General features: G+C 36.1%; 1 protein-coding gene across 2 annotated transcripts in view; it reads right to left on the bottom strand.

Moving 5' to 3' along the window:
* Positions 1–16,626, bottom strand: part of TMEM168 (transmembrane protein 168) — a 29,635-nt gene extending 13,009 nt beyond the window's left edge. Inside the window, exons 1-2 of one of the 2 annotated variants that reach the window (XM_010947644.3) lie at positions 16,423–16,626; positions 9,584–10,837 (exon numbers count right to left, since the gene is read on the bottom strand). In XM_010947644.3, coding sequence (XP_010945946.1) covers positions 9,584–10,711 — 1,128 coding nt within the window. In that variant the 5' untranslated portion in view covers positions 10,712–10,837; positions 16,423–16,626. Of the gene's footprint in view, positions 1–9,583; positions 10,838–16,017; positions 16,382–16,422 lie in introns of those variants that run through there. The other variant, XM_074367199.1, reaches the window with a different exon arrangement.
* Positions 16,627–17,308: the final 682 nt, after the last annotated feature.

Genomic DNA, 17,308 nt, shown 5'->3' with positions numbered 1-17,308 from the left:
TTTGAAAACTGTTTCCTCTATACCAACAAATGTTTGTAAGAGCACATGTTGAGTCTTCGGATCCCTTCGAAGCCTTCAAAGGTTTAGTATTTCTTTTCCATCTATTCAAGTCTTCTTTTACAACCTCAGTGGAATTTTGTAGTATTTCTTTATAAAAATTTGGTAAGATTCTCTTAAATCTTATTTCTAAGCATTTTTATGTTTCTGTTTTATGAGTGGAATCATTTCCATTACATTTTCTAACTGATCATTGATTTCCAGGAGACTGATTTTCATAAATTTACATGTTATCATTTGCCACCTAAATGGTATTAAAAATATATTTCCAGGGGGGAGGGTATAGCTCAGTGGTAGAACCCATGAGTCCTGGTTTCAATCCCCAGTACCTCCATTAAAAACAAACAAATAAACAAACCTAATTACCTCCCCCCACCAAAAATAAATTTTAAAAAATATATATTTCCACTATAAACACCATTTATTTCTTCTTATATAACTTATGTTACATAATTCCAAGAATTTACACAGTTTTTATACTGGCTGGGTTAATGATAACTGTATCAAGTGAGCAAAATCAACCTTCTATGACATAGTTTACAACTTAAAAGATGCAATGTAATTCTCACATCTATTTCTACAGTAACTTCAATTGGTTTTTCTGTTAACTCTTAGATTTCCCAGGTAATCATCTTACCTTCAAATACTGATAATTTCATTAGTTTCTTTTCAAGTTTTGGACTTTCTGTTGCATGTGTTGCCCCATTATAATAGAAAATGCTTTGACTGATTAAACACTTATTCACATAAAAGCATTCCAGTGGATGAGGGGACCAACGGATATGGATGGCCAATTGCACTATACCATAAATGTAAGGGACCTGAGCAACTGCGTATTTTAGTACCCATGGTAGGTACTGGAATATGACCAATATTTCTACCTACAACTTTACATAACTAGTATTTTTCTGATCCAGATAGCAATGTAAGAAATAATTCACTGTTATAATTTATAGCAAGAGACACAAGCTCAAATGCCTTTAGGAACCAGAAAAGCAAGTATGTGAAGCAGCTATGGAAGTAATAAGTAATGGTAAGGATTGTAATGACAAGTGGCATTGCTACCTAAAGGCATACTGTACATTTTTTAAATGTTCTGGCCAAATGAAATGGGTCTACTCGATAATCTTACAAGCATGTTTGTTTATTTTGGTATACAGACATAATTATAGGCTTATAAAAAAACAGAATTAGAAGAAAATAGCATCCTCTTAAAAAAAATCTCTGTACATTTATCCTAAAATCAGGATAATATTTAGAAGCAAGAATGAGAAGCTCAGGTGCATAGCTTTTCTGTATAGGAGTGATTAGAAAATTTCATTACATAGAGAAGAAAATACATATTAAAGAAAATTCATAAACAAACATTAAGGAATTTGATATTCCACTTAGAGGGAGGAATTAAATTTACTATGTAAATGGTAAAAGATTAGAATGTGGTACCAACAAAAAGTGTTCACTTTTTGTTTTGTCTAGTCACCCTATTTTTAAGACTATTAATTTGCTATCTACCAATTTTTCCTATATCATACAGAAAAGAGAAAGAAAATTTTGACTCCTGAAAACAGGCCTATTAAAGAGAAATATTGAAACTTGGCTCTATTTATCTAAATATGTCAATTGTGAAGGCTAGCCTTTCTTTCTATATTCATGTGTATAGAATACCAATGGTTGGTTATAACTGACTTCTGCATTAAAGAATTTTATAAAGCTACCAGTATTAATATTTTTATTGTAAAATTAAAATACTCTGTACTTTTCACCATTAGAAATAGGTATTAAACAGTTTATCATTTATGTAGTTCACTACTAAATTACAAAGTTCATTTTCCTGTCAACCTGTAGATGACTCAAGTAAGAAACCTAATTAATTTAAAATTCTATTTTAATTGTTAGTGATGTTATTCAAGATCTCATGTCTGTTAGACAACACTGACATAAATTAACACCACAGAACGAAATAAGCAGATATTCAGTTTACTGATCACAATTTATAGACAACAGATGATCTGTTACTACTTGCTTTTTATAATCTTAGTAGAAAATTGAGAATTTTGTCATTAATTTTTTAAAAAGCAAATGTATCAGAAAAAATCATTAAATATTTCTATTTTTGAGTAAGCAAGCTTAGAAAAATAATATTAAATATACTGTCAAGAAAACACAAATATATAAAAATGAACAGTCTGGCAATACAAAAAATTTGTAATCTTACAGATGGCAAGTATGTCCAGGGGGAACCAAAATAAATTTGGGATGTTTTTTCCACTTGCCACTTTCAGAGAGCTTCAACTTTACTGGCCTACAACCCTTTATTATATAGCTTCAACCTGAGTCATTTGTGACTTTTTACAAATTACATTTTACACGACTCCCTATAACAAATAAGATTAACTTACTTGACCAAAACTAGTAAGTATAGGTACTTTTCCTCCTTTGCTTCTACAGATCACCCTAAGCTCACTATGAAACTTTGAGACATAGTTAGTATTTCAAAGTAGGTATAAGCCAAACATAATAGCAGAGCAATAAACAATTTTAAGCAATACACTTTGCATAAAAGTAGTTATTAGCTATTAGTTCTCTATTTAGCAGGGCTTTCAAGTGATGGTCAAAATATTCAGTGTTTTCGTATCCTAAAAATTTCTCAGGTGATAGGAACAAAATTTCTTTATACAATAAATACCAATGTTGGAATTTCATTTTTTAAAAAACCTGGCATTTATATAAGAGATATGAATACTGCTTAGAAATATTTTTGGATGAGTCATGTTATGTAAGCCTTATTTGGGAAACATTATACATAAAAAGTCAAAGAAACAGAATATATAAATGTATGTTGCAAAGCAATATATACATAGAGATATTATGCTTTTTAATGTGAAAAACCCATATTTAAGAAACAATAGGCAACTTCCAAACTTTGCTTAGTTCAGGAAATTTAAAAACATCAGGAAAGCTAATTTACAGTTTTAAAGCAATGATTTTTTTTTCATGTAGAGGCAACAGGGTATATGTAGTGGAAAGGACTCAAGCTTTGGAATTAGACTTTGGTTCAGTCCTAGCTTAGCCACTTACCATCTGTGTATCTATGAACAAATTAAGCCTTTGAGTCTGAATCTATAAAATAGGGATATTTTATGAGCTTATTCCATAGATTAGAAATATGTGAAACATGTCTAACACAATAAAATGGTAGCTGTAATTTGCAATGAAGCATTTTTAAATTGAAATGAGGTCACTATAAGCAAAATAACAAAAACTTAAATGACTATTACTTTTTCATCTAAATGACTACTGCTATTTAGGAGATCTTTTGTAGAGGCCCTAGTAGATGCATTACAAAAAAAAATTTTTTTTTTTTTTTTTGAGTAGCCTCAAAAGATAGCAAAATTAGAAATGTTTTTAGACCACAATCCTGATAAAAGGTGAAACACTGGTATGGGAATCAAACTTGGGCAGTCTACTGAATCTTACTCTTCCCATGGGCAAAATAAGAAGGTTACATTAAATAATCTCTATGCTCATTTCCAACTCTAAAAATACATAAAACTAAGTAAAGTGGTTAAGAGTGAAGGCAGACTGCCTGGATTCACACCACTATGTAGCCTTAAGCAAGTTTCCTAATCTCAACCATGTTTCTTCTCTACAAAATGGGAATAATACTGATACCTATCTCAGAGTTTCACGATTAAATACATACTCACAAAGGTTAAATACATACACACAGAGTACATAGAATAGTAGATAGCACATAAAAAAGTTAATAAATGGTAAGTCTTATTAAAATGAAGATATCTCCAGTCATTAACTTTTTTTTTAACTTTCAAAAGCTGGAAAATCATGGTAAGGAAGAAATTCATGTTCTTATTTCATGAATAAAATAATATTCACTGTTACTGTTGTTTAAGGGAAAAAAAGCATCTACTCCTGTTTCATAGTGTTCTGGCAGAAGGCATAAAACATTAAATTAAAAGTATACTTTCAAGCTAAAAAGACTTAAGAGTCCCCCCTCTAATCTAGACTAAAATATCTCAAAATTTTAGGAAGAGAAATGAAACAAAACAAATTATGAAACATGTGCACTTCTAGTTTTGGCAACAAATCTGAAAACTCCCTGCTCCCCATGCCAAGTGAAATAATATGGCTGATTCTGCCATCTTGCTAGAAATGACTGTGCTGCATCTGTGGATTCCCTCCCTTCTTTAGATGTGAGGCTGATCTTGTTACATTTGTCAAACCTAGTAATTGCTACTGCTTTCCCTATGGAGAAACTAACTGTGATTGTGGTTTTTCTGGTTTGGGTCAAAGGGCTCCTCCAAAAAGTTGCAACAAAACCCCATGGAATCTGCAAATGACAATGGGTGGCAAGGAAAGGCATATAAAATTTTATGTGAAAGATTTCAGAGAAAATCTCCAAACAGAAGAATAAGCCTTAGGGTATGCTTCCTTGGGTATCTGGACATTTTCCTCCCATTTTATCCTTATGTGAATTGTCAACTATCATTAACTTCAGAAAAGCCTATAGCTGAGCAATGAAACTAGCACCAAATGGCTATGGTACTGTGTAAGTACTTTTTATTGACTTAAGAGAAAAAGTACAAACGAGGAAAGCAAATAGCACATTGAATGAACATAATACAAACTGCAGGAAACAACAGCTGTAATGTTGCATTTTAAAACTGGAATGAGATTACGAACAAAACACAACAGAAGTTAATGGTAAAATTCCAGCTTTTAATATAAATGACTCGGAATGATACTACTGATTCATTCCAAAAATATTAAACTCAGTAAAACTAACAAAAAACAAAGCTATCCATGAGGGACTAGTCAGAGATTCTACTCAAATGAAGTCAAAGATTTCTTAGATATGACACCAAAAGATGACTCATAAAGAAAAAAAAAGACAAATTGTACTATAGCAAAATTAAGAACTTCTCTTCAAAACACAAGTAACACTGGAAGCAAATATTTGCAAGTCATATATCTAATAAAAGACATATCTAGACTATATAAAGAACTCTTAATATTAAGAAAACAAACCAATTTTTAAAATTGCCAAGAAATCTTAACTTTTCATGACAATTGCATGAAAAGATACTTAACATCGTTAGCTACTAGGTAAATAGAAAATAAAACCACAGTGAGTTACCAATACACACCTATTAGAATGGTTAAAAAACAAACAGATAATATCAAGAACTGGTGAGTATGTGGAGCAACTGGAACTTCCATATACTGCTGGTGAGAATGCAAAATGGTACAGCCACTTTGGAAAACAGTGTGGTTCTTCATACAGTTAAACATGGCTGATATGTTTATCATATGACCCACACCAGCAATCCCACACCAAGTAAAATAAAAGCTTACATTAACACAAAACCCTATGAATGTTTACAGCAGCTTTATTTATTAATTACTAATTTCAACATCCCTCAATTGAGTAATGAATAAACCATGAGACATCTGCGTTAATGGAATACTGCTCAGTAATATGAAGGAATAGACCCATATAACACAACAACATAGATGAACCTCAAATAAATTACGCTAAGTGAAAGAAGCCAGACTCAAACAGCTATACAATGTATGAGTTCATGTATGTGACATTCTAGAAGAGTGTCTAGCGACAAAGCAGATTAGTTGCAAAGTACTAGGGGTTGGGAGAAGGCAAGACTATACAGGAGCAGGAGGAAATCTGGGGGAGTGATGGAACTGCTCTGTATTTTGATTGTGGTAGTCATACAACTATATGTGTTTGTCAAAACCGCAGAATTGTATACTAAAAAGGGTGAATATTAATGTATGCAAATTTCCTTAATAAAACATTTTTGTAATTAAGCTATGTAAAACTAACAAAACCCCAAACTACTGACATGCAAAAAAGCTTAAAATAACAAAAAGTGACTAAGCCTATTTTTGGGAATTAAGGTCTACCTATAATTGTGCTCCATCAAGCAGATTAATCTCATGTTTTTGTCTGTTTGGTTTTACTTTTCTGGTAGCAAAATGAGAGTACATTTGACTGCCTAAAAATACACTTCAAAAAATATAAACCTACCCCAAAAGTGCTGTGTCAATAACAAATGCCCATTAGGTCATTAACTCAATGAAATCCACCATCTTACATTCCTATCTGCTCCCCCCATTCTCTCAACATCTTTTTAACATTTAGACTATCTACTATGTTAGAACACTCAACTCTACATTTCATCAATTTATTTCAAATTCTCTTTAAATTTTACTTTCAACAAAATCTAACTAGTCTTGATTTCAGTCTCTCTCTATTTTCACTGATCCTATTGATGGCTCACTCAAAAGGCTTTAGTTCCTCATTTTCTTCCTGCCACGTTGGGTCTGCCAATACCAAATCAGTGGAACCGTTTTTCCAGTGGAAATCCATTCAATGAATGGTATTTTAATGGGACAGTGGGGAAAATCAGTTTTACACTTTAGTATTACTCTCACAGACAAGTGAAAAGTGGGTTTACTATTGAAAAGTTAATCAGTATCAATATCATTTAGGAATGTTAATATAGTTAAACAAAAAAACCTAAAACCTAATTGAAAGAATCTGACATCATCTCAGAACACTGGGCAGAACACAGAAGATTAGTTAAAAGTTAAAATTAATTGCATCAAAGACAATGCCTACACCATAGGCAGCAGTTACCAAATTGCAACTAATGCTGACAAAACGCTGGTAGACATACATTAATCTTGCATAGCTAATACCTTGCCACTCAGTGGGTGTACTTATAATCAGGACTTTCTGCATCATCTTGAAGATTGTTGGAAATTCAGCATTTCAGGCTGTCCCCCCACAAATTATTCAATTCCAGTCTTACAGAATTTGCACAAAATCCCCACATGATTTCTATTCATATTAAAGTTTGAGAAGCACTGGCCTAAAACAGGAGTTGGCAAACTCTGTAAAAGGAGGTAATATTAGGCTTTGCAAGTCATTGGGCCTCTGTTGTAACTATGCTGTTTATCATAATGATTAAAAAAAAGTCAATATTAAGAAGGTATAATTAAAGAGGTATATAAACCTAGGAACAGAGCTCCAAAACACGAGGCAAGAAAATAACAGAACTGAATGGAGAAATACAGTTTAGTGATTTTAATGGAGATTTTCAATAGCACCCTCTCAAAATTAGACAGAAAATCAGCAAGGATATAGATACATGAACACCACACCACCAACCAATTTAACCTAGCTTATAGTTATAGAACATTCTACTCAACAGCAGCAGAATATTCGTTCTTTTCAAGTAAACAAGGTGTATTCTCCAGAATAAAACACATGCCAGGCCACAAAACAAGTCTTAATAGAAGACTAAAATCATACAAACTATATTCTCCAATCACATGGAATTAGAGATCAACAACAGAAAGAAATGTGGGAAACACCCCAAATATTATAATATGAAACAACAAATTTTTAAATAATCCATTGGTCAAAGAAGAAATTTCAAGGGAAATTAGAAAATATCTTGTGAGACAGCATAATGCTGGTATAAGGATAGATATATAGATCAATGGAACAAAAAAGAGAGCTTGGAAATAAAGACTTTCATTTAATTGATGATGGACAAAGGTGCCAAGGCAATTCAACAAGGGGAAAGGATAGTCTTTTCAACAAACGGTGCTGGTACAATTAGAAAGCCAAAAAAAAATATCCTTACCTCATACCATAACAAAGATTAACTCAAAATGGATCATACACCTAAATGTAAAAGCTAAAACAAAACTGTAGGAGAAAAACCTTTGTGACCTAGTGTTGAGCAAAGATTTCTTAGATATGATACAAAAAGCACAGTCTATAAAAGAAAAAGTTGATAAATTAGATTTCATAAAGTTAAAAACTTGCACTCCTCAAAAGTATCACTAAGGGAAAAAGATAACCCACAGACTAGGAGAAAACATTTCCAAATTATGTATCTGATAAAAGGCTTGTATTCAGAATATAAAAATAACCCTTAAAATTCATAAGAAGACAACCCAATTTAGATCAAAAAAGATTTGGATACTTCAACAAAGATAAGTAAATGACTAATACACATATTAAAAGATGCTCAACATCATTAGTCGTTAGAGACATGCAAATTAAAACCACTATAAGATAGCATGCCACATCTAAATTAAGGGGCATTCTCAAGTAGATAAACTAGGAAAGAGTAGAATAGAAAGAATCTGGAAATTGATGGTCTTAATATTATCTTTGCTGACATACCCATTGGAAAGCTTTTGTGTACCTCCAGTGGTACATATACCATGTTTGAAGACCACTTGTGTAAGAAAATAAGAAGAATTTGATGACTTAAAAAATTTCGGTTAACAGAATTTGATGGTCTGGAAGGAGAGAGGGGAGGAAGAGGAAGGAGAACTCTTGGTAGTTACCAACTTCATTCATCACCATCATTCTGATCGTCCCAACCACTGGCAAGTAGAGTAAGAAATCCTTAGGCAACACCCTGATTTTTTTTTTTAAGTCTCATGTGGTTGACTCCCACACAGGCTCCATGCCCTAGCCCACACCGACGAAAAGCACCATGCTCAGTCAAGTCTCCACAACTCCACCTTCAAACACTCTTATCTAGAAATCACTCTACCGCAACTAACTGGTGGAAAGCAGAGAAATGCACCAAGCAACGATCACCTTCATTTTTGCCCTCCATCCCAACTTGATGTACCCAAATTATAGCATCTGTCACACTGTAATAATAATTGTTTGTTTACAAGACTGCCTCTTCCACCTCCCATTGGAGACTGTACCTTCTTTAAGGACAGAGTCATTTTTTTTTTTTTACTCATCTTGAGATTTTCAGCACCAGTACAGTACCTGATATATAGTGCAGTCAACAATTGTTAAGAGAATGAAAACTAGGTATGTTAATACTACAGATATAAATTCCAACCATATAGTTTGAATGTCTTTGTCTACAAGATTTTTTTTTAACATACTGTGGGAAGCAAAATATTGTAAAACTCATTTTTTCTTTCTTAGAAGAGGCTCTAATTTGTAATTAAGAACATGATATATGTCTAATCACCTTTTATATAAAATCTTTAGGGAAATGGCTATATAAAAGAAATGTAGTGAGGAGACCAATAGACTAGATAGTAGCTGGTCCAGTGGTTCTGGGTATCTCTTCTCTGGCTTTCAGTTTCCTCATGTGTAAAATTAAAATTTAAGCACAATCTCTAAGCACCCTTTAAATGTTAATATTCTAAGGATCTTTAATCTGTGAGTGTTTCATTAATGAATAATCAGAAGGTAGGAGGCATGTTGTATGCTAAGTATTCCTAACATTTTGGTACCTTGTGCTAGATCAAATGAAATTATCCTGTCAATATTCATTCAGTACTTCAATTCCAGGAACAAAAATAAGTGTGTGTGAAAAAAAATTACCTTTCGAAATCAGGAACTTGACCTTTCAATTCTAACAATTCAACTCTTGAAGTAAGCATTTAATCACACATTATAAGCACTGACATAATAAACAAACTATAAGCTTACCTGCCAGGAAACTGCTCCCAAAATTGCTGTTGCAAGAAGACTGAAAAAAACTAACTGCTCTGAAATTAAGCAAAAATGACGCATCCCTTTGGATGCCATGATTTTATCAAGGCTATTGTTATCCATCCTGTGGGTAAAATAAACTTTATGGCAGTCATTTAATTTGGTATGGAATCCCCAAAGAGTTAAAAGAAAAATAATATGGCAAATCATCCAGAAAATTCCAAAAATGGAAAAGCCCGGTATTACAAAATACCAGAGATGAGTGTCTCTAAGTTTAAATGCTGAAAGAATAAAAAATGTAAGCTCAATCATTCCAGTGAAAACAACTGAAAGTCTTCTGCAAATTCTTCCACGGTACAAAAATGGTTTCCACCTTTCAGTCACTGAAAGTCCACTAAAATAAATGTCAAGGAAAGGATCAGTTATCAGGCAAATAAAAAAACAGGCAAAAGCAACTGGATTTTTGGGAGTTTCCAATGAGGACAAAAACAACAAGACAGCAAAAATTACTAAGTTTGGAATAGCTAGAAAAGACTTCATTCTCAGGTCAATAATCAGCATGGCCAAAGCTACAACAAGTAAAATGACACTCAGAGACTTTTCCACCAACATAGTTGTGCTGGCAATGGCAAATCCGACAAGTTCCAGAAATTCAACTGTGGTTAGTAAGGTGGGTCGATGACGGACATAACCAGAAATCCTCTCCACCAAAGAGCATAATATCCTTAACACTATGGAAGTTAGAAGCAAATACTCTGTTGATTCTTCTTTCACATCACTTTTAAAGGATGAATTATCAAGAAAACATAGGAGGCCAAGCAAGAACCCAAACCAAAGATTGGAGAGACTTAAACTTGCTGCTTCCATTGAAAAATAATAATAGAGTATGCTGGCAATTCCAAGAACAAAAAGACCAAGAATAAAAATTACCAAGATTAAGGAATTTGCTGTTTTTTCCCATCTTACATAAAGACCTAAGCATATAGCAACCAGTAAATTGATTCTGGCTAAGTAGCCAAGATAACGCACTGAAGAATGCATGTTCACTTCTTTGTTTACTTCTTCCAGTCTTGTCATTGCTAAATAGAGACAGTGACTAAAGCAATAACGCAGTGATTTACACATTAATCTGTCAATTTTGGCTTTCTCCCCACGTTACAAAAATTAAGTGCTTGTATTTCATCCAGCAAATCCAATGCATCTGTAACTCCTATTTCAGCATTTTCTCTGGTGGCATTTGTTTATAGTGATCTAGAAAAAAAAAAAAAAGAAAAATATTTCATTATTAATTTTATATAATTTACCTTTAACATGTATCTTCTTTATAAAAAATAATGAATAAGTAAGAAATAAAGTTTGTTCTGTAACCCAATTTAAAATCTGACTTGCATGTATCTTAATTGTAACTGTCTTTGGCTTAAAAACTCTGCAGTTTATCCAAACAAAAATGGAGGCACTTTCTACTCATCATATGCTACGACTGTATGACTAACTCACCATCAATGAAATTGTTTTTCCAGAGATACTGAGGAGTTCGCCTAATCCATTTTTATTCCAATATCTGGCTTTTCAAGAACATACAAAGATGAGATATTCAGCTTAGCTGAGATATAGCAGATGGGTTTGGCACAATGGAAAGCTGCTCAACTCTTAAGTGAAATGAGGGACTTCATCATTATATCTAATTTGAAAAGCACCAGTATCCTGTAATAGTGACCATTACTGCGTGCCTAAAATCCTCTATATCTTTTTACCAGGCACCTCTAAAATGCTATAAAATCTTAGTTTTAATAGTGTTTAATAAACTTATTAGGAGTTTAACTGTATTAAAGTTACTCAGTCGCTAAAGCTGACCCATAATTTTCCCTGTACTTTTACTTCTACTAAATTACTTTATCAAACCTACTTGCCAAATCTAAATACAATCTCTGTAGCAAACCAATTCCTGAACTTTCTAGTCAAAACTGAAAAGCTGGAATGCTGACCAATATTTATTACAAAGTAAATTAAAAACTCTATAGTTTTACTTTAAAAAAGTTACCACAACAATTGTTTGTTAAAGGACCCAGACAATTATTTCAATCCTAAGTGCCCCTACAAGTTGTACTTCAAACATGATAGGAGTCAAAAAACAACTTAACTATCTACTAGATAATTCTTCAAATTTTCTAGTATGTGATTTCAGAAATGATCCATACAATGGCTCATGATCACACTGAATATCCACAGAACTCAATCAGACAAAAACTCAAAAATGTAACTAGTTTGTGATCAGTTTATTTACATGTTCTGAAAGCAGGACACTAAAAGAAAGATCCAACAGAAAGATAACTTGGAATTTACCCTTAACTACCCATTTGGCTGGAGAAGAATGTCACTAGGTGACAACTTTTGGGTCTCTGGGAAGTTCCAAGTATTACTACTAATTTTACATGTTCAGCAACTGTATTTTTTACAGCTAAACTTATTTGCTTAAGAATTCTGATTTTCCTCAATTATGGTTCCATTCAATCATGTCTTACTTAGCATACCACATAGCAGTAAAGAAAATATCTTCCTTTGGAATATTTAGGTTTTATCCTTTTACTTAAGTATGAGAAACTGGGATTATCTAGAGTGCATTACATTTTTGTAAACATCAGTCCTATGTGTTGTAGAACCATTCAACAAATATGCTGGAATATATATCCTTAAAGGATTGATGGTACAGTCTGGATTCAGACAACTGAACAATTGGAGAAAAAAAAAATCACACACCAGGCTAAATGGTTGCCACTCAATTCATGAGACATACTTCTGTGTTTCTCTGGTCAACACACTCTCATTCTGTGTGACTTCAAAACTCTCTTCCTTATCCTCAAATCTCTTGACATACTTCCCACCACATTCTCACCAGAGGACATTGCCTCTAACAGAGGCATCAAGAGGGAGCTTACTTGAATTTTCAACACTACAAATCCACCTCTATATCCCTTCAAAGAAATAAGGGTATTCCTTCCCTATCTAAGGCTAAATCTTTTAGTCAAACATGTATCTCTTCCAGAACTTCACATTCTCTGCTCTCTTCAAACTCCCACTCTTTCTTATCCATTAGCACTTAAACATTTGCAAAGCTCTTTAAAAAAATGATACCCCCCCCAAATACAGAAACAGAAACAACAAAACAAAAACAATCCTCACTAATCCCCATCTCCTCTTCCAAGTTCAAATCGCTGTCCCCTTGACAGCCAATATTTGATTTATTCCTCACACCAACTCAACAGTGGCTTCCACTACACAACAAAGTGCTCTGCCAAGTTCTGAAATAATTTGTAAATTCCTAAATCCAATGGGTACTTTTCTCTCACTATCCTGCACATTCTTCAAAACTTTGACATTTTTGAATCCTCTTACCTTCTGAAAACCGCCCTTCCATTAGCTTCCAAAGACCAGCCTCCAGATTTTCTTCCTAACTCATTGGTCTCTCCTTCTCCATCTCCTTGCAGGCTCTTCATTCTGAATCTATCCTTTGGATGTCCTATCCCAAGCCTAAGCTTTTCCTTCACTGTACACTTTCTATGAGCAATCTTATCTATTTCTCTGTCTTCATTTACTATCACTCTCCCTAATTACACACATATATTTAATCTACCTGATAGAAATAAAAGGACTAGCTCTATTCTGCACTGAGGTAAAAGTTTAGAAAAAAGTAAAGGTAAACAAGCACATAATAAAGTATAGCACATTTATAGCATGGAATAGATGCAGTCACCCTTTTATGGGCCAAAACCAACATGGCAGAATATTATTTTTATTTTGTTTAATTAAAAAAAATTTTTTTGCCAGTCCAATATTTACTTAGGAAACAGACCCTAAGGTGATGACATTCTTTAAAAAAAAAAAAAAGCTTTATTGTGGTATGGTTCCTGTAAACTACACTTATTTCAGATGTGCAATTTGATGAATTTTGGTAGATGTATACACCCATCAAACCACCACCACAAACAAGATAGCTAACATTTCCATCATTCCCTAAGAAATGTAATTTTCAAATTCCCAATTTATCCGTTCCTTCTCACTTTAACCCCTGGTAACCATAAGTTTGTTCTCTATGTCTGTGAATCTGTTTCTGTTTTGTAGATAAGTTCATTTGTGTCCTTTTTTTTTTTTTTTTTAGATTCCATATATAAGCAATATCATATGGCATATTTCTTTCTCTTTCTGGCTTACTTCACTCAAAATGGTGATCTCCAGGTCTATCTATGTTGCTGCAAATGGCATCATTTTATTATCTTTTATGGCTGAGTAGTATTTCATTTTGTGTGTGTATATATGTATACACACACACACACACACACACACACATATACATTTACTTTATCCAGTCATCTGTCGACGGACATTTGGGTTGTTTCCGTGTCTTGGCTATTGTAAATAGTGATGCTGTGAACACTGGGGTGCATGTGTCTTTCTGAATTATATTTTTCTCCCGATATATGCCTAGGAGTGGGATCAATGGATCCTAGAATAAGTCTATTTTTAGTTTTTTAAGGAACCTCCATACTGTCTTCCATAGTGGCTGCACCAATTTACATTCCCAGCAACAGTGTAGGAGGGTGCTCTTTTCTCCACCACCTCTCCAGCATTTATCATTTGTAGACTTTTTAATGATAGCCATTCTGACTGGTGTGAAGCGGTATCTCATTGTAGTTTTGATTTACATTTCTCTAACAATTAGTGATGTTGAGCACATTTTCATGTGCTTGTTGGCCAGCTGTAAGAATATTATTTTTAAATGGCTAATTTACAAGTCTTTCCCCATTCTGACTTTTTTCAAAAGACAAACAGCCTAAATCAGAGAGTAAAACAACAAAACATTATAATCCTTTTCAAATGGTCTGCCATCACTAATGATTCAATGGGAAATTACTTGAGAGGCAGATAAAAATGGAGCACAGAAGAGTCAATCTGAATACAGAAAAAGTTAACGAATAACTGCCAGAGTCTGTTTTATAAAATCCTATATACTACTCTTACCCTTCTCACCTTCACCACGTATATTTAATCCTCACCAAGTACTATCCACTCTTCTTATACACCTCTTAAATGTTTTACTTCCTTCCATCCCCAAGGTCACAATCCAGTTTTGGCCACCATCGTCTCATGCTTGAATATCTCCCTGTATCCACTCTTGTCCTAAAAACCGAAATCTATCACATCATTGTGCTACATAAAACCTTCCAATGGCTTCCTACCGCTCTTAAGCAATAAAGTCTAAACTTCTTAAAATGTCTTATAAGGCTCTCCTCGCTGGACTTGAATAACTTTTCCTGCCTCATCTCTTACTACTCTTCCTCTTTATTCCTCAGTAAGGCTGTATTCTAGTCTTACTGACCTTTCAATTCTTAACTGCACCAATGCTCTTCCCTTTCCAAGGGCACGCCTTTCCCTCCTCCTAGCCCCACCCTGTCCTCACACCTGGCTCACTTCTACCCTTCAGGTCTCAACTTAAATTAGTTTCTTAGGGAGATCACCCCTGACTCATTTATACGATCCCTGCACTTCATCTATAATAGCAAAATATGCTTCATCACTTGTTCAGTATCTGCATTCCCCACAAGATAACGAGGTTTCTCAAAGTTTGTCTTCCATACTGTACGCCCAGTGTTTAGCAGAAAGTTCCACACCAAGCAGGTATTCAAAATACTTGCTGAAGAAATAAAGACTAATACAGAAATAACTATATTTAATAACAATGCTAATCAGTTATAGGACGCGTATTAATAAGCAGGTTGTCTAATATCCCACAGCTAATAAGTAGAAGAGCAAAGGCAGATTCCATAAATGTTTGGTTTCTCTCTCGGTCTTACTCCAGCCTTCACTTAATTCGTCCAAATTCCTCCAAACCAACAAGTTTTCATCATGTCCTACCTCTAAAGAATGGTTCACTGAACCCAATACACACTATATCATGTGCCAGGTCTTTTGACTCAGAAACTATTTCCGTCCCATCTAGGGGGAGTGTCAAAAGCTGAAACTACAGTGCAGCCAGAGTCGGGGAACTTCAGTTTCGGTTCTATGTATTCATAACTCTTTGGACCCGTCTCTTACGAAGAGAGTGGTTACATCCCTCAGCAATAGGGCAGCAATGGCAATTCTTCCTTTCTGCCTTTTCCTAGCAAGATGTGGGGGGTCCGGGGAAGAAGCCTGTTCTCCACCACCTCCTACTTTGAGAGAAGGCGACCACAACTGGACGTCCAGCCGAGTGGGGAACCGAGAGGCGCCCCGCTTTCCGTCCTCCGCCCCCTACCACGAACTTCTCTCGGGCAGGTATCCCCACCCCCGCCCCGGGAGGCCCGCTGGGCGGAGCCTGGGGCCCGCAGCACACGGAGCCCTGGGCGGTGTCAGTGCCCCGGTCTCGCTGCCCCGCCGTCCACCCCCGGTCCCCCTACCTGACTCGGCCGCCGCCACCAACGCTCTCAACCCTCGGAGTCCGCTTTGGGGCCCACACAGTAGAGGGAGGGCCCTTAGGGCTGCGACTGCGACCCGGAGCCGGGAGGCGGCACGCCAGGGGAGCCGCGGGCCCGAGGCCGCTCGCACTAGCACAGGCCAGTCTCGTCAGAAACTTTCTCCGTTACCGGCCCGGCCACAGCCGCCATGTTCCCGCCGCCGAATCCGCGACGGTACGGAGCGCCGCCGAGGTCAAGCCGCGCGACGAGCTTCCTCCCCGAATCCGGGCCCAGGCCCGGCCCCTTCCCCGCCCAAACCCGCGTCGCCGCCGCCGACCCAGGTGCGCCCCGCGCTGCGCCAGCGCAAACAGCCCCCCCGCGGGGCTGAGCTCGGCCGCCCTCGCCTACCAGGACCTGGAATCGGCAGCGAACAGGGACCGAGAAGACCAGGCTGTGTCCGTCAAGCAGCTAGGCCGCCGCCGCCGCCTTGGGCTGGACTGAAACTGGGGCAGGACGGGCGGGCGGACCACACGTGGACTGTAAATACTGCAGGAGGCGTTGCTGCTCTCTTAATGTCTGTAGCATAATATATGGCTTTGTGTCCACTGACCAGCTAAGGCCGGAGCTCCTTAGGCTCTTCAAAGCCCTTGCCTCCTTTTCTAATTAAGACTCCCTTTAATACACCGCCGATCTTTACTCTACTGACAACGCGACGCTCCCCCAGCCGCGGCCTGTTCCATTCCACTTCTCCCCCTGTCTTACACATTCGCCGGCCTCGCAACCTGAGGGTCCTTCAAATTCCAGAGCTGATTCTTATTTGTATCTGAATGCACTGAATAAACACAAGGGGATATTACTTGGAGGCGGCGTTTCAGAACAGCTGAGGAGCTGATGGCCTTGGGATTTGAATCTTGGTTCCTCCACTTCCTATGTGCGAGTTCGGTTTCTCCATCTAAAACATAGAAGGAAAGCTTCGTCGCAAAGTTGTTGTGAATATTCAGGGAAACAGTATTTTTTTTTCCCTGGCATCATAAGATAGGCTCTCAAAAAGTATCAATTCCCCCTCCCTCTCCAAGAATCCCTTCCTGCCGGCCTTCCATCCCTCCCATCATTTTCCTACTGTTCAAAGCACTTACGGAGATCGATCTCTGTGAACCTCAGTTTCCTCATATGTAAATAGGATGCTAATAATACCCACTTTACAGGGTTGTTGTAGGGATTAAATGAGATGATGTATGTAAAAATTACCGTAAAAACCTTTAAATGGTTTATTTCCTCTAGGATAATGCTCAAA

Source organism: Camelus bactrianus, chromosome 7 (assembly GCF_048773025.1).
Source record: "Camelus bactrianus isolate YW-2024 breed Bactrian camel chromosome 7, ASM4877302v1, whole genome shotgun sequence".
Taxonomy (NCBI): domain Eukaryota; kingdom Metazoa; phylum Chordata; class Mammalia; order Artiodactyla; family Camelidae; genus Camelus; species Camelus bactrianus.
This window is presented reverse-complemented; position numbering and strand designations above follow the sequence as displayed.